Below are 16808 nucleotides of genomic sequence, written 5' to 3' on the forward strand. Positions count from 1 at the left end.
GGCGATAAGCCGAATGGTCCCATTTGGTCCCATTTGTTCTATCTGGTACATCCAATGTGCTGTATTGCTCTACCTTTTGAAAGGTACCTGACGTATCCCTATACCCCAATCAGAGTACAATTTGTACTCTCTGTAGTAATCGTAGTACCTGGGCAGAGGGTACGAGGATGCTCGGTGTGCCGACTGGAATGTCACGGGTACTTTTTCTCTCCCTCTCTCTTCCTCTCTCCTTCTCCTCTCACTTCTCTCTCTTCGTCCTCCTCCTCCTTCTTCTTCAATACTTCCAATAGTCCTCCCTCTTGGACACCCGGACGCCCTCGGCACCTTTCACTTCGAGCCGGTCCAAGTGCCGGTGGTCGAAGTCGGTGAGTGCCACGGTTGAAACGGCCGAGTGCCCCCGAGTTCCAGTCTGCTCCGCGTCCTCGACTTCTTTCAAGGCGTTCAAGTTCCTCCTTTGCTTTGCTTTCCATCTGAAGAGACTCCCCTCCCGCGACCGACTGGATGATCACGAACCGGCACCACTATGACCATCTAGCTACAAGTCAATTTCTTGGTGCTCCCTCAACTCCCCTTCCCGCAGTAGCGGCCTTCTTTATTCTCTCCCCGTGATTATCTACTTCCTCCTTTCCCGATTCTACCATGGCCACCCAAATGGCCGACGAGATCATGCCCTCTTCCGAAAACACACCAGGGTCTCCCACCTCCTCCACTGGTCAGATCCCCCTCGAACAACCACCGAAAGTAAAGGGTCGCAAGAAATTCTTGCAGAATCTCCAGCGCATGTCGTCTCAGTCCGACGTTGACCCGCCGCGGCCGATCTGCATCCACCGGTTATCGGCGGGACCACAAGGCCTCCTTATCGTGTGTCTCGTTATCATCCACTGCATACTCTCCATGTCTGGGCAATGAGAGCAGTTCGCAACTATATGGAGGTCTCAACCCCCGACCGGCGACCCCGGGCTACCCCGGGCCATCGGGTGACGCCCAAAGCATCAACAATCGAATCCGTTTGGTCGGCACAGACTCCCCCAACACCCCCCAACCACGCACGATTCCCTTGCCATTCGACGTACGACCTGCTTCGCGCGGTTCGCCTCGCAGTCTGACTCCTGATGGTGCAAAGGAAGAGACAGAGACAGAGACAGAGACAGAGACAGAAATAGCGCTGCCAGAGCCACGGTTGGTCAGAGAGCTGGACTTCTGGGGCGAACTACCCCAAGAGCTCAAGGTTGAGGTCTTTCGCTACCTCGACCCTCGCGAAATCGTCCGATGTTCTGCTGTATCGAAGTCATGGAATGCCATGTGTTTTGACGGGCAGCTGTGGTCAAAGGTTGACACAACCGAGTTTTACCAGCGAATCCCGGGCGATATTCTGGTAAAACTCATCACGTCGGGTGGTCCCTTCGTACGGGATCTCAACCTGAGAGGCTGCGCGCAGATGCAGGATAAGTGGTCTTCGGAGGGCGAGCGCATCTCCAACCTGTGCCGAAATGTGGTTAACTTTTCCCTCGAGGGTTGTCGCATTGATAGAATTTCGATGCATCATTTCCTGACTCGCAACCCGCGCCTGAGATACATCAACATTTCGGGGTTGAACAGCGTAACAAATTACGCAATGAAGGTCATCGCGCAATCCTGCCCAGAGCTCGAATCTTTCAACATCTCATTTTGCAAACACGTCAAGACCACGGCGCTTCTTCAAGTGGTCCAGGCCTGCCAACAGCTTAAGGATCTCCGTGCGAGCGAGATCCAAGGTTTTGATGATGAGGACTTCATGCTGGCGCTGTACGAACGAAATACATTGGATCGATTGGTCATGAGTCGCACAGATCTAAACGATGAGAGTTTGAAGGTCCTGATGCATGGTGTCAATCCAACAGTCGACCTTCTCACTGATCGACCGATTGTCCCTCCACGTCGTTTTCGCCATCTCGATGTTCACCACTGTCACGACTTGACTGATAGTGGACTTAAGAGTTTAGCACATAACGTACCTGACCTGGAGGGTTTGCAAGTTTCGCAGTGTCCGGAACTAACCGACGATTCAGTCATCGAGGTGATTCGCACAACGCCCAATCTCTCTCATCTGGAATTGGAGGACCTCGAAAATCTGACCAACTTGACCTTGACTGAGCTTGCCAAGTCAGCCCCCAAGCTCGAGCACTTGAACATCAGCTACTGCGAAAGCCTTGGCGACACTGGCATGTTGCAAGTCATGAAGAGCTGCCCCAAGCTTCGCTCCGTCGAGATGGATAATACGCGAGTGTCAGATTTAACCCTGATGGAAGCTAGTTACCGGGTCCGCAGGCGTGGCTACGGCGAAGAAGTTCCCAAGGTCGGATTACGCCTTGTTGTGTTCGACTGTGCCAACGTCACCTGGGCTGGCGTGAGAGAAATACTCTCCAGCAACGCCTACCTTCCCCGAGTTCGCAAACCAGTGACGGCAGTAGTTACAGTCACCCAAACTTCGGAAGATGATTCGTCCCCCACAACCACTGCCTTCGTTACTCCGAGCTCGACTCCGCCTCCGGTAGCCACCTACCCTAGCGAGATCATCCAACTCAAGTGCTTTTACGGTTGGCAGATGACAGTCGACGAGCACACAAAACGCGTCAAGCGTGGCGATCTTGCCGCGGCGAGTCGTTTGGACCGCAAATGGACCGATTATATGATGGCCACAGAAGAAGCTGGTGCGGCGGGTGCAGGTGCTCGACGGAGAAGACGCCGGGCCCGCGAAGCAGAGCGATTGTACAATGCCGATGATTCTGAGGAAGAGAGTTATGGCATTGGTTTGTCTGCTCTGGGTGGTACTCGTCGTCGCCGCGCCCAAAGCGGCAGTAGTTGCACAGTGATGTAGCACGATTCTTGACCATGGAACGACATGCAATGACTCCGGCCCTCGAGTCGCTCAACCTCCAGCCAATCTCCTTTTCTGCGAATAACGATGCCAGCGCTGGATCGCTGGCCACGACGACAGAACTCAAATATTACGAGACATGCATGAGACGATTTCACTTTCCCGATGGGTACCGTTTCTCGATGAAACACAACTACCATGCTCATCCATCTTTTATCCCCTCTGTGGAGCAGATTTCTTTTCTTTCTTTTCTTTTTTCTTCTCGGCCTTTTGCAATCATCTTGCTCATTGTTTTGATTCATTTTAGCATACTAGAATGGCGAGGACATCGGAGTTTTTCTATTATTTCTTTCCCCCGCTCTAGTCTGCGAGATATCTTTCAAATTGAATCCAAATTCAAACCCCATAGTCATCCTACATTTCTACCATCGTACTCTTTCGCTTGAAAATCCTTTTCATATTGGGCTGCGTTTCATGCAATGCTACATGGGATATCAGGTAGAAGATAAAAGAAACAAATGAAAATCGTACAAACGCATTACTCGAAGAAACCACCATCACTCTCGTTGCCATCAGCAGGCGCGGCGACATGCTGACCCTTGCCTTGTCCCCGCTGGTGTTCGCGTTGACCCAGCTGGTCACGCTTGTAGGCACGCCGTTCCCTCCTCGAAGCGAACTCAGGCTCGGGCTCTTCTTCCTTTGGCTCTTGCTTCGTTGTCTTCTTCGTCTTCTTGTTGTCTGTACCCGAAGTCGATTTCGATTTCTTGGCCGGAGCGGGGGCCGGTTTGGCGACGGGCTTAGTGACCGATTTGCCATCGGCTCCAATGTTCAGTTTGCCTTCACGGAGAGAGTCAAGAGTCTTCTCCTTCATGCATTTCTCAACAACGGACCAAAGAGCCGGCTTCTCTCCCTCCGGCAGATCCTTCTTGTTCTTGCTATCTGACTCGGACCCCGATTCGGCACCTGCATCGTCCGAGGTCTTGCCCTTCGACTTGGGGTAGAGCGAGATGTATTTTTCGGTGAGGGGGTAGTAGATGGTGTAGTTGAGGTTGACCTGGGCGGCATGGATCTTTCGCTCGAGAGATTTCTTCTTCTTCTTGGAATCGAGTTTGTCGTCCTTCTCGTGGCGGACGAGGCGGTTTAATTGTTTATTCGCGGTCTTGCGGTCTGTGTTTAGGTAAAATAAAAAGTGATTAGTTATGTATCCAAGATACAGACACACATGTCCCGCCCGGGGGCTTTTCATATAACATACCGAGGAATCGCACAAAATGGTATTTACTGATCATGGATGACCGTTCTCGCCGCGCCGTCTCCTCGGCAAGATCCTCTTCATAGCCCGCCAACGCACGCTCCTGCACAATGCGAGCATCGGCCGGCAGATTCTGCTTATTGAGAAGACGCTTCACGTCCCGGATACGCTTCTTCAAATCATTGATAGAAGGGAATTCCTTCTCCTCCCGCGGTGCTGCAGATTTACCCTTGGGCTTGTGGGTAGATTTGGACCGCTTCTCGTCACCACTGCCAGCATCCTCCATTTGAATGTCTTCGTCGTCGCTGTCTGCGGCCTTTCGGCTTTGCTTTTTCCGAGGCGCGGAAGATTCCTCCGGGCCGTCGCGGCCCTTGCGCTTTGAGGAGCTGCGTTCACGGCGAATATCTAGTGACATTGTGATGTGGTGTGGTGTGGTTGCTATGGATGGAGCAGATAATCACTCCAACTCCAGCTCGCAAAAAAAAAAAGTAGATAGGCGCGGAGGTCGGGCTGACCGCCTGATCTTCCGCTGTGGGGACCTCTTTTCCTGCTGACTCATCTGAATCGAGTTCAATGACATATAAATGCCTACTGGAGGCGCCCTGTGAAGTATGGTGTAGTGTAGAGACAAACTGAAAACTATGCGCTGAAATTACTTATTTACTATAGCGAAATTCGACAAATAATGTTAGTGTAAATCCTTCCTAAACGTAATACGATGGACAACGTAGATATACCTCGGTAGCGGATAATCTATTCACCTATTAACTGCCTGAATACCGGGGCGTCAATCTGAATCCCCCCCAGATTGGGCGGCCAATGAGCAGCAGGCCGGTTCGCATGACGATAACACCGCGTCCCCTCGTCCCCTCACGACAGCTACATTCCGCCCTGACAGCTTCTCCCATTGCGTTACAAGACACCAACTTGAGGCTACGGCCTCTCCAAAAGCTCGATCGCCCATTTCTGAGTGAGATTCTGGCACAATGGAGTCTGCAATTCGATGGTCCCCGAGCTCAACCGCAGCGGAGCAGCGGTTCCTCTCTGTCGATGTGACAGGCAAATCGTTTCGTCTCTGCAGAGTCACGGGGTTCGATAGCAAGAAAGTCCGTCATGAAGTCGTCTCGACCTTGACCAATACACCTTCTTTCCGCGCCTTCGATTGGTCCACCTCCAACGAGAACCTCATTGCCGTCGGCCAGTCGTCTGGCGAAGCTACGATCCTACGATTAGACGCCGACCCCAAAGAATCGCTATCATTTCCAGTTCGAAACCAGCGCTACTGTAATGCAGTCGCTTTCAGTACACATGGATTGGTGGCTTCTGGTCTTGATCGCGTGCGCAACGATTTCTGCTTGAACATCTGGGATGTGAATCAGCGGCTGGGTCCTTCGGGGGGCAGTAGAGGGTTTCCTGAACCGCTGAGAAAGCTGGCCAGCTCAGAGCCCATTACGAGTATCAAGTTCTTTCGAGATCAGCCGGATACATTGGTAACGGGAGTAAAAGGCCAATTCGTCCGGATCTATGATCTCAGAGGTTAGTATCACCTGTCCATAAAAGGATTCGGGCATTACAATGGATAGATGAACTAACTCGTTTATCTCAATTAGAGGGACCGGGCAATCCTTCTATACAGTTCCCAACCCGTTGTGTTCACAATTTGGCAATTGACTGGCTGGATGAGAATTATATCGCATCGTGCACAACTTCAAATGAAAGTACGATCAGCGTGTGGGACCGACGTGTAGGCACCAGGCTGGCTTCTCCAACAGTGGGATCATCGACGAGCAGCCCCGACTCGAATCAGACAGTAGCGTCGCTCCAGTTCAAGAGCGTGTTCAACCCCAAGGCATCCATTTGGAGCTTACGATTTTCCAAGACGAATCGCGGCTGTTTGGGCGCACTATCCAACACTGGGCACTTCAAAACCTTCGACATCGCAAAGGATCATTTGTCTGAGGAATTCCGTTCTTCAATTGACGAAACCCTAGGACAGGGCTCTTTTAAGAACTACCCCGAGCCAGTCTACACAAAACACGTGCGGGACGTCTGTATGCCGTTCGACCATCCGACTAGAGGCACAAAAGAGAAAGAACGAATGGTTTCATTTGATTTCTTGAATTTCAGATTCTCCTCACAGGCCAGTGCAATTGCATTGGACGGCAAAGGAAACCCCCAAATCGTCACCAGTCGGCCACCTTGCCCGCCAATTGCGGTATCCTCTCAGAGTGTCTTGGCTTGTGGTGCTCCGGCTGGCGATGGTGCGGATTTCCGAACTATCCATCCTCTTTCCGAACACATATCACCTGTATCTGAGCTTGTCAACAGCATTCGAGCTCGTGTTTTGTCCAGCTCGGGGGGGTTCCTCTGATCCCAGAGTTCTGGGCACCGAACCCGTCGCTAGCCGAGAAAATCGGGAGCGGGTATTGTCTCTCGGTACACAAGGCACTCTCCTCACTGCGAAGGAGGCTTTGACTTTGTCCTCACTCAACCAGTATCGTGCTAAAGAGGGCTACCTTTTTGACGAAGGGCGGAACCAGAATATTTGGGCAGATGACTCTGCTCTGCGAGACTTATGGGCCTGGGTGAAACGTAAGTGATATAGACGATTGTCTTTGTGAGAAGTTTCTAATACATTTGCAGGGGCTCGGGTCGATTCTTCAGGAACAGCAATGGTGATCGAAGGAGTCGACATGAATTATATAGGCGTCAGCAGTATCTGGGCCAATGAACTGGGTCGGTCTCCGCGCGCTTTCTGAAAAAACAGGAATTGCTGACAAAATGACAGGTGATGACTTTGAGCGCCGGCGAATTTCGGCCTCTAATGATCCAAAGGAGATTATCAAACAGCTAGTCGATCAACTCAATCTTCCAGAGATCAAGGGCTGTGAAACAGCATTCCCAGAGCACCGCCGTCTCTCACTCCGTCTCTGTGGAGCGGCGCAGTCATACAAAGAACTTGAGGAAACAGTCAAAACTCTCTCTGCGGAGAGTCAGCATACCAAAGCCGCCGCACTGGCTATTTTCCAGGATGAGCCCAAGCTGGCATATCTTGGGCTACGTAGCAATCAACCTACACAAGCTCATAAGCTATTAGCCATGGCTATCGCTGGTGCTGCCGGTGCGACAAAAGGTGACAGCAGCAGGGATTGGGAAGAGACATGCGCAGAGATTTCCACGGAGCTCACTGATCCATATTCACGCGCGATCCTCGCACTCGTGAGTAAGGGTGACTGGCACGCAGTAATTAAAGAGACAACGCTGCCCTTGAAGTATCGGATCGAAGTCGCACTTCGCTGGCTGCCCGATGATGAGTTGACTATCTATTTAAAAGATGCCACCGCAGAAGCCGTCAAAGAGGGCGATGTTGAAGGAATCGTGCTCACTGGGTTAGGCCATATGGCTATTGATTTGTTCCAATCATACATTGACAAGTTCAGCGATGTCCAAACACCAGTTCTAGCCATGAGCTATACCGTCCCCAGAATCATCAGCAACGAAACATACATTGCCAGATTCGAAGCCTGGCGCGAGACTTATCGGCGATCACTGAATTCCTGGAAACTCCAACTCGAACGTGCCCGCTTCGATGTGAACTCTCGTCGCTTCGCAGTAACCGTCGATGGACGCAAACTCGTTCCTCCACCGCCACAGCAGGTCAGCTTGACCTGTAATTATTGCACGCAACCGCTCACTCAAAACGACGCCTCATCCCAAATATCTCCATCAGCTACAGGGGAAACTGTGCATTCCACCATTGGCAACCCTCTTGGACCTAGCGCCCTGGCCGGAACAGTCTGTCCTCGTTGCGGTCGGCATATGCCTCGTTGCGGCGTTTGCAATCTCTGGCTGGGGTCACCAGATCCGATGTCCCGCTCTGGTATTGCCGCTGATGCCGAAACTGACGCTCGCAAACCCACCCAGGCCGATATAATGCGGCGGTTCGTTGTATTTTGCATCAATTGTAATCATGGATTTCACGCACACCACGCGCACGACTGGTTTGTGCGACATCGAGTATGCCCTGTTGCGGAGTGCAACTGCATTTGTGATCGTTGAGCCTTTCAGTTTTGGTCTTTTTTCCCCTCGCTTGCTTTGGCTGTTCGGTTGTGGTCGGCTCGACTGGTTGGAGTCTGTTTGCAGATTTATTCGAAGATGGGCCGAGGAGTTCAATGCTTGTCTTCGATACCCGATACCCATTTATTAGCATATTCAAGCAACATGGTTTGAGCATATCAAGTTCAAGTTGCGCATTTGAGATGACCCAAACTCTTAACATCCATACTTTTCGTAAGCTACGCATTCCACTACCCTAATGCGCCCTGTCATACCCGGGGCTGCCCCACCTTACTTATCGTTATCGTCACCAGCCAAAATTTACCCTTAAGATAGTGCTCGAATATTTTTGGATTACATGTAACAAGGGTAAATACAACTAGTAAAAATAGAGCTGAACGGTGAGACTGCTATTCTGATCCCTATTAGAGACCCCGACTCTGGCTCGGAATGAAATGTGGTGAATCATCTCGTGAGTCACTTTGGCTGGACGGGCTTTGTTCGGTCTGACGCCGCCGCACTGCTGCCCCGCCAAATTAATTTAAAGCTCCGCAAGGTTCTCCAACAGCTCCAATTTCGCATGCGCACCGCGTTCCAGACCACACGCTTGCAATTCAGCATTTTATGTGAAAATCTTACCATGCCTGATCAACCAAGAGACAAGGGCAAGCGAGGCCGCGGTGGCCCTGTGTCCCGCGATGTGCAGATTTCCAAGGCGATGAGCTTGCTCTTGCGACATGCTGCCGAGAAGGAGGGACTGAAGATGAATGACCAGGGATATGCAAATGTAGCAGATGTGGTATGTTGGTGCCTTTCCGAAGGCTATAACTCTTCACGTCGAGGCCCCCTGCTTACCTATTGCCTATCATATAGCTACAATGGAGAAAGCTCAAGTCCATCAAAGTCACCTTCGACGAGGTCCGGCACGCCGTGGGCTCTTCGGACAAGAAACGCTTTGCTCTCCTGCACATTCCCTCAGCCCAGCCAACCGAAACAACGACAGCGGCCACGACCGTCCCCACTACGAGGCCGGCATCAGAACACGAGGCCGCGCAGCCCGCGGCTGAGGATGATGGTCAGCCTTCTTCCCCTGCGATACTCCAGGCCCCCGTCTCAACCGAAGAGCAGCAAAATGCAACAGAGCAAGCTCTATCCGTCACAGACGCCGATCCCTCCAATTTCCTCATTCGCGCAACTCAAGGGCACAGTATCAAAAGTGTGGATGCGGCATCCTTCCTCGAGCCATTATCACTGGATGATGCATCCAAACTTCCAGAAACTGTCGTCCACGGCACATTCCATGGCGCATGGCCCGCTATTTTGCAGTCGGGCGGCCTTCAATGCATGGGTCGTAATCATGTTCACTTTGCAACGGGACCATCCTTGGAGTCTGTTCTCGGGACGCAGCCGGATGTAGCTGTACAAGGGAAAGGCGAAAAGAAGGTCATTTCGGGCATGCGATGGGACGCCCAGGTACTCATCTATATTGACCTTCGCAAGGCTCTCGCAGCTGGATGTCCTTTCTGGCGCAGTGAGAATAACGTCATTTTGAGTGAAGGTCTTCCCATCCGGGGTGACCGTGAGGGTCCTGATGGGCAACCGAAGAGGGTTGTGTCGGTCGACTTTTTTGAAGTGGTGGTTGAACGCAAGGCTGGACTTGGGAAGATCTGGGAGCGAGGAGAGACTCTACAGGAGTTACCAGCGCATCTCGCTAAAAAGGGAAACCCCAAGGGCAAGCGGTGATAGAATCACAACCTTGGATGACATTGCATTGAATGACATTACTACATGACTATGACCAATGAGAAAAAAGCAACATTGCTTCTTTTGTACAAAATCGCGCTACACTGCGCAAGCTGCGGTATTATTTCAGTCAGATAGTTTATTATGATTGGCCGAGTCGACTGCATCTAACTATAGATCTGAGCCCGGTACAGCCCGGCTATACTTTTAGAGCCAGCGCACCGGGTATGTCATCTCTGAGCCTCATGCGGGTGGTCAAGGTCGCCTGATATAGTCAACGATAGGTCGATCCTCCGTGTGGGGAAGAGGAGAGCGAATTGCGGGGAAGACGCAATGCACTGCACTGCCAGCAGTTGAACTCTTGGGCCAACTAGAATCGCCCGATGCCAAGAGTGGAGATGGCAAGTTCCGAGAAACTGTCGTAGAAGTCCCCAATTACCTCGTACTAGCGAGTAGTCGTAGCTGGCACGCCTGAGACAACTTGCCGGTACCATGGGAGTTGACCGCCTCGTCCCGAATTATGTACACGGTCTTCATTCTCTCGTGACTGAATGATTCTACGGTCGACTATTATTAGTGATCTTCAACTATGGAACAGCCCTTAGAATAGGCTAAGGAATAAGCTAAGGCCCGCCACCATCTCAGGCTAGTGCATCTATGTGTATTAGATTTCACTATACTTGCCCAAGACTCAGCCTCCCGAGTAGAGATCAGTCGTTGTTGTCATAGGCTGACAATTCTAAGACAGCCCCAGGATACTCTACATCTCAGCGTCATCATATTCGTATTCTGCGAGGCTGTCGTCTGTTACCAGGATTATCATGTAGGGCTGTTTACAGCTGCCCAGGTGCATCATGGACGATGTCGAGAGGTATATAAAGGTCTGTGGATTTCCAGAAAAGACATCATTCAAAATCACAAGAAACAACAAATCAGCAAACACTCCCAACAACATACTATCAGTCTTCTCAATAATCTCCTTGATTATCCATCTTTCAAAATGAAGTTCTCCGAGATCATCACCTTCTCCGCTGCCCTTGCTACCTCCGCCAGTGCCAGCCCCGCGAAGCGTTCGGCTCCCGATAACGTCGACATCACCTTCGTTGGTGCTGCCGATGCCTCATTTACTCAGTCCTTCCCTACCGATGGCTCCGATGTTACCATCGGTAAGCTATTCCTTACACATTTTGCTATGATATACCTATAACGAATACTAATCGATTTCCTTAGCCAACGTGCTGAGCATTTCGCACATCACCTCCAGCACCAACGGTGTCACTTGCACCTTCGAAGGCGTTGACAACAGTGTGACTTCGCTGAGTGGAGCTGGATCCGTTGATGTCGGCCCTCCTCAGACTCAGGTCTCTGGACACTGCAGCAAGCTGTGGCGCCGTAATGCCCAGCCCCAGCGCCGCAACACCGTCTTCGTCACATTCGAGGGTGCTGCTGATGCCGAATTTAGCCAGTACTTCCCTACTGACGGTACTCCCACCAAGATCTGTATGTCCATCCCATGATCTCAGAGATTACTTGCAGATGAGATCAGGACTAACTGCAATAGGGAACCCTCTGAGCATCTCTCACATCCAGATTAACCAGGCCGGTGTCTCTTGCACCTTCAATGGCATTGATGACTCCGTTACCTCTCTCACTGGACCCGCAACTGTTGATGTCGGCCCTCCTCAGACCCAGATTGAGGGTACCTGCCATGCTTAGATTCGCTCGCAAGGAAGGAAATCTTCATTCACGAAATTCGATCCTTTTGACAGCTACTTTTGCATTTTTGGGGGATGCTTATAAATTAAGAAATAGGTCTGAACGATCGGAAACAACAAAGGCAAGATGAGACAGAGCCTTACTCAGTGGTGGACATGAGTTTCTGTATTAGTTCTTAAATTAATTCAGATAGCTAGAAGTCCTAGAATCTCTAATAGGATAAAATATAGGAATTACTAGTATTATTCTGTTGGTTAAGTACTATCATAAACAGATAAATAGGTATAAAAGAAGATTTGGTCCTGACTAGTATTTGATTACTAGTAAATATATTTTTCAAAACATTACGCTGTTGGTGGTAACCCTACTCAGGGTTGCCCCCCTTATGATGGGATCTGGTCACCTGAGGCGGCGGACCTCGAGTGCCTACCCTAAGGTTTCGTTCCCAGAGGTGTTGTCAACCGGCTATCAACGGAGTTCGCTCGTCAACGATGTTTTTTTTACTATTTTAACAACCACCTCCACCACAACCATCTCTAAGCCCTGTTCAGACGTCGAACGACGTATTGTAGCCGCTTACGCAGTCGCTAGAAACACCAAAAAAGACCAATTTCACAGTTTTAGCACGCGAATATGACGTTCCTGTCGGACGGTTGCGGCGCGTTTTGCTAGCCGCAAGTCTCGTCGCACTCGCCAAATGGCCTACACTCGTCTAAATGAGGCCCAAATAGGCTCATTAGTTCGCTGGATTGACCGTCTTGGTGCCCTACATGTGCCACCTACAGCCAGAATGGTGGTTGCGAGTGCAAATGCGTTGTTACGTACTCCGTAGAGAGGACCCCTTTCATGCCGACCGAGGCAGTGTTCATCCGCCAGGTCACATCAAAGTTTTCTGCGTTGGTATCTCCCATCATCTGCGACCCGTGCGATCGTCGTGATTGGCTTTAGAACTACTGGTACTGCCCCTATTAGAATGGGGGCCCACAGAAGCAAATACGAGGCAGTCAACTTACTGAACTCACCGACCAACATCGTGTGGGCCATTCAAATAATGATTACGGAGTAGTGGGTGGGGATTTGACGGAACTTGCAGAATAATCCCCACCCATGCGTGGATCTTCGTCTTCTGTCGGGGGGGAAAAGGGGGAGAGGCGAAGAGCTACTTGCTTGGTCAAACCTTTCGCTAATCCTTATCAGAAGGCATATTTCCACCGTAGCGCCACCCTCAAATCAGACAAGATCGCTCATATTTCCGCAACATTTGCATTCATCAAATCGCGAATCATGGGGGCCTTAGGGTATCTCTTTCTCGGACTTACTGCAGTCTACTTCAGGCGAGAATATCCTATCTGGGAAACGAAAATCTGGACCAGTGTTGTCTTCTGCGGGGTTCTGGCCTTCTGTACGATGGTTTATCGGCTGTTCCTATATCCTGAATTTTTCTCGCCTCTGAAACATATAAAGACACTACCTGTAAGTGATTTTGATATATGCCCAAAGTGCCTAGTGTTTAGCCTGGATATAGTCTAAGAAATCTTAGTCACGAAATTGGCTCACCGGGAACTCGAATTCGTTCCTGGTAGAGACGCCTTATGCATTAATCAAGACCTGGCTCAAAGAATTTCCAACTGAAGGTCTTCTACGCTATTATATTGTCGGAAATCTTGAATGGGTCATGCCGACAAGTTCTGAGGCTTTGAAGGAGATACTGGTTACGAAGGCTTACGAGTTCGAAAAGCCAGAGATCATGAAATATCCCCTACAGAAGTCCCTCGGTCGTGGTATACTTCTTGTCGAAGGCGACGAGCATAGGGTACGTAAATTTGGTGGGAGTTTTCTTATTCATCCTAACACCTCTACTTCAGATGCACCGCAAGAACCTATTGCCAGCTTTTTCTTACCGTCACATCAAGAATCTTTACCCTTTATTTTGGGCTAAAAGTGTTGACATGGTCAGACTCATTGAGAAAGAATTGAATTCAGGCAGCGTTGAACACAATACCATTCGGATTGGGGATTGGGCAAGACGTGCAACGCTCGACATTATTGGCCTCGCAGGTATGGGCTGTGACTTCGAGGCTTTGACAAGACCGGGTAACATTTTACATCAGTCTTATAAGACATTGATCTCGCAACCCCTTAGCGAGAAGCTTCTATTTCTGATGGGAGTTCTTACCCACCCAAGATACACAATGAATCTTCCGACAGCAAGAAACAGAGAAATCAGGGAGTGTAATGCCCGTATTCGTGGAGCGGCACGGGCAGTAATCCGTCAGAGAATAGCCAAAAAGCAAGATACCGGGAGAGATATTGACATAATATCAGTCGCTCTACAAAGCGGCATGTTTGACGAAGAGAATCTGATCGACCAAGCAATGACCTTCCTGGGGGCTGGTCATGATACAACAGCAGCTGCATTGCAATGGGCAATTTACGCATTATGCAAGCATCCGGGTATTCAAAAGAGGCTACGTGATGAAGTACGCACACATCTCCCGGGTATCTCATTTACAGGAGAGAAGCAAGCGAGCGTTTCCGCATTAGAAAATCTCCGGTATTTGAGCGCTTTCTGCAACGAGGTTCTTCGTTTCTATCCCGCCATTCCCAAAACTGTTCGCGAAGCCGTGGTGGATACTACTTTAGTAGGTAAATTTATCCCAAAGGGTACGCTGATTGTCCTGTCGCCGGAGATCACCAACCATCTGACCGAGTTGTGGGGCCCTGATGCGGATAAGTTTGATCCAGAACGCTTCCTCAAGCCTGGTAAGGCTCATACTGGAGGTGCGGCGAACAATTTTGCCAACTTATCTTTCCTACATGGCCCCCCCTAGCTGCATTGCTCAAGGCTTTGCTAAAGCGGAGCTGGCCTGCTTGGTAGCTGCCATGGTTGGTCGCTTCCAGATGGTGCTGAGGTACCCAGATGATAAGTTGCAGACTCATGAGACCTTAACCCTTGTGCCGGCTGACGGGGTCTTGGCCACTTTGACTCCATTGGATGGATGGTGAAGATCTAGAGCTTACTCGCATAAATTACCTTCTGTAGACTTTTTAAAGCCTCCACACGGAAAAGGAAATAGAATCAACAAGCTCCTAATTTGGAGGTGCCTGCAAACATTGAAACAACTTCATGACATTTTCTACAATGGTCCGGCGGCTTGCTGCGCAACCAGGTTCATAAGAATACAGTCATTCCGGTTACCTAGACGTCCACGTCTCACGATGTATGAATTTCGAGCTCTGCGTTCTGCCACTCCATCTTCAAGACATTTTCAATGGCTTGACTACGCGGGATAAATTGCGCTAAGAATGGCTTTGGAATGGTCATCGAGCCAGCCTCATACGCATCGTCCGACATGTCCACCTTATCAGGTGCCATCACTTGAAATGCCCATAATATCTTGGCAATCGTGATGAAAAGACTATTTTCAGCAAGATACATACCGGGACAAATACGTCGGCCGGCCCCAAAGTTCCAGTGGTCACGCTCACGTGGGTTTGCTGAGGCTGCATAAACACCAGATCTGTAAGGATGGCCAAGGTATCGCTCCGGCATGAAAATATCTGGGTCTGGAAACATGCTTGGATCGCGATGAACAGCATATTGTTGTATGGCAATAACGCTTCCCTTGGGAATCGTAAACCCCTTATAAGTGACATCGGCGGTGGCATAATGCGGTATACCCATGCTGGCGAGTGGGCGGATACGGAGAATCTCCTTGACGATAGCTCGGATGTAGGGGAGCCGTTCCATGTCACTGAAAGTAGGAGAGTGGGCGGAGCCTACCACTGAATCAAGTTCTTCGTGCGCACGTTGCTGAACCTCAGGGTGCCCTGAGAGATAGAGCATGCAACTATTCATTGCTGCCGAAGTGGATTCCGCGCCGGCTTCTATAAGCGCTGATTATGCCGTGTTAGCTCTTTAATAGTATCGTTAGATATACAGGGAAACTTACACCCTGCCAGAAATGCAGCCTGGACTTCTGTAAACCCAAAGTTATGATATTGTGACTGGATGAATTGCTTGACAAAACACTGGGGCGCGTCTCCCGTGTCCATCTGTCTTTGTAGACGAGACCAAAAACCCATCCAAATGGTCTTTTGCCGAGCAAACATCGGCCGAAGAGATCGACGCCACCATTTCAATTGGTCTGGAAGGAGATTGGCCAGGTTTGGTGCGCCGTCGGCAATATAACGTCCCGGGGTAGAAACGTATGAAAAGTCCTTGAGAATCTGATAAATTCCCTTTACGTCATCGCAATCCTACCGTATTACTTAGCCCTATTTTGTTATTGAGAGAATTTCGACGTACCCATTGCGGTATTCTCTTTCCGTAGGTCGATGTCATAAGCACAGATACAGTGTATCTACGTATATGCATATAAAATTCGGTCATGCTGGCATTATCTGTCAGTAGATCATGCAGCAATTGCTTCGCTTCAAATTCTTGTGAGGGCTGAATTGACTCCGCCATTCGCGGTGTCAGCAATTTGTGGCTAATTGTTCTTGAACGTCGCCATTCTATGCCATATGGCATAAAGAGAAACCGCATTCCTCCCGATAAAGCATCGGATACAACAGGCATTGGGGGTCGCGACGAGGTCAGGGCGGACTGCTTATCAAGTATTTCCTTTACTGCTTCAGGAGAGTTGAGCATGAACCAGTTCATCAGCCCCAGGCGGACGCGATATATCTCGCCGTATTGCCGGGCCCATTTCTGGAATTGACGGTGTGGTTGAGAGGAGAGTTGTAAAGTGTTCCCGATCAGAGGCAAGCCAGGAGGGGATGGTACTCTAGGTGCTTTGTCTGCAGGCCGTACTTTGGTGAAGACATAGTAAATGAAAAGAAAAATGATCGTGTATATGGATAGTGCCATAGCAAGAGAGACTCGTGAATCGTGCATGGCAGATAATAGCACAGGGAACTGTAATATTGATTAGGCCTTGGTCGCAGGGAACATGCCAATTCAAACTACTGCTTTGCAGAAACAACGCTACACGTTTTGACGAGGTATCAAATATTGTTTGCGCTTGAAATTGGTTTTAATTACCACATAATGAAGATCGCTAAACTAATGGAGGTAATCACGCATGGGCATTTGAGATCATCTACGCGGTGGGTCGAGAATAAGGTTTATTGGGCCGTAGCGTCAAAGTTCAGCTCACCGAATGCCCAATCAAATTTGTC

The 16808-nt window shown here is 50.0% G+C and overlaps 7 protein-coding genes across 7 annotated transcripts; 5 read left to right on the top strand and 2 right to left on the bottom strand.

Moving 5' to 3' along the window:
- Window positions 1-639: 639 nt before the first annotated feature.
- On the top strand, window positions 640-2857 carry N7481_003944 (F-box domain protein; the record flags this gene model as incomplete). Its single annotated transcript, XM_057263163.1, has 2 exons — window positions 640-830; window positions 913-2857. 2 exons carry the CDS (start codon window positions 640-642, stop codon window positions 2855-2857), a joined length of 2136 nt encoding a protein of 711 aa, XP_057124824.1.
- Window positions 2858-3395: 538 nt separating this feature from the next.
- On the bottom strand, window positions 3396-4524 carry N7481_003945 (Efg1 domain-containing protein; the record flags this gene model as incomplete). Its single annotated transcript, XM_057263164.1, has 2 exons — window positions 3396-4024; window positions 4113-4524. 2 exons carry the CDS (start codon window positions 4522-4524, stop codon window positions 3396-3398), a joined length of 1041 nt encoding a protein of 346 aa, XP_057124825.1.
- Window positions 4525-5095: 571 nt separating this feature from the next.
- Window positions 5096-8168, top strand: N7481_003946 (uncharacterized protein; the record flags this gene model as incomplete). Its single annotated transcript, XM_057263165.1, is given in 5 exon segments — window positions 5096-5645; window positions 5720-6448; window positions 6462-6701; window positions 6753-6845; window positions 6898-8168. The coding sequence occupies 5 exon segments, from the start codon at window positions 5096-5098 to the stop codon at window positions 8166-8168; spliced, it is 2883 nt and encodes a 960-aa protein (XP_057124826.1).
- Window positions 8169-8805: 637 nt separating this feature from the next.
- N7481_003947 (tRNA 2'-phosphotransferase) lies at window positions 8806-9908 on the top strand (the record flags this gene model as incomplete). Its single annotated transcript, XM_057263166.1, has 2 exons — window positions 8806-8964; window positions 9039-9908. The coding sequence occupies 2 exons, from the start codon at window positions 8806-8808 to the stop codon at window positions 9906-9908; spliced, it is 1029 nt and encodes a 342-aa protein (XP_057124827.1).
- A 1000-nt stretch (window positions 9909-10908) lies between these two features.
- Window positions 10909-11624, top strand: N7481_003948 (uncharacterized protein; the record flags this gene model as incomplete). The annotated part of the gene is made up of 3 exons (XM_057263167.1): window positions 10909-11074; window positions 11139-11408; window positions 11470-11624. 3 exons carry the CDS (start codon window positions 10909-10911, stop codon window positions 11622-11624), a joined length of 591 nt encoding a protein of 196 aa, XP_057124828.1.
- A 1284-nt stretch (window positions 11625-12908) lies between these two features.
- N7481_003949 (cytochrome P450) lies at window positions 12909-14455 on the top strand (the record flags this gene model as incomplete). Its single annotated transcript, XM_057263168.1, has 3 exons — window positions 12909-13097; window positions 13165-13437; window positions 13490-14455. 3 exons carry the CDS (start codon window positions 12909-12911, stop codon window positions 14453-14455), a joined length of 1428 nt encoding a protein of 475 aa, XP_057124829.1.
- A 383-nt stretch (window positions 14456-14838) lies between these two features.
- Window positions 14839-16524, bottom strand: N7481_003950 (cytochrome P450; the record flags this gene model as incomplete). Its single annotated transcript, XM_057263169.1, has 3 exons — window positions 14839-15521; window positions 15578-15884; window positions 15934-16524. The coding sequence occupies 3 exons, from the start codon at window positions 16522-16524 to the stop codon at window positions 14839-14841; spliced, it is 1581 nt and encodes a 526-aa protein (XP_057124830.1).
- Window positions 16525-16808: the final 284 nt, after the last annotated feature.

The sequence above is a fragment of the Penicillium waksmanii genome (assembly GCF_028829765.1).
Source record: "Penicillium waksmanii strain IBT 27052 chromosome Unknown utg000004l:1.0-5674109.0:1.0-5678898.0, whole genome shotgun sequence".
Taxonomy (NCBI): Eukaryota; Fungi; Ascomycota; class Eurotiomycetes; order Eurotiales; family Aspergillaceae; genus Penicillium; species Penicillium waksmanii.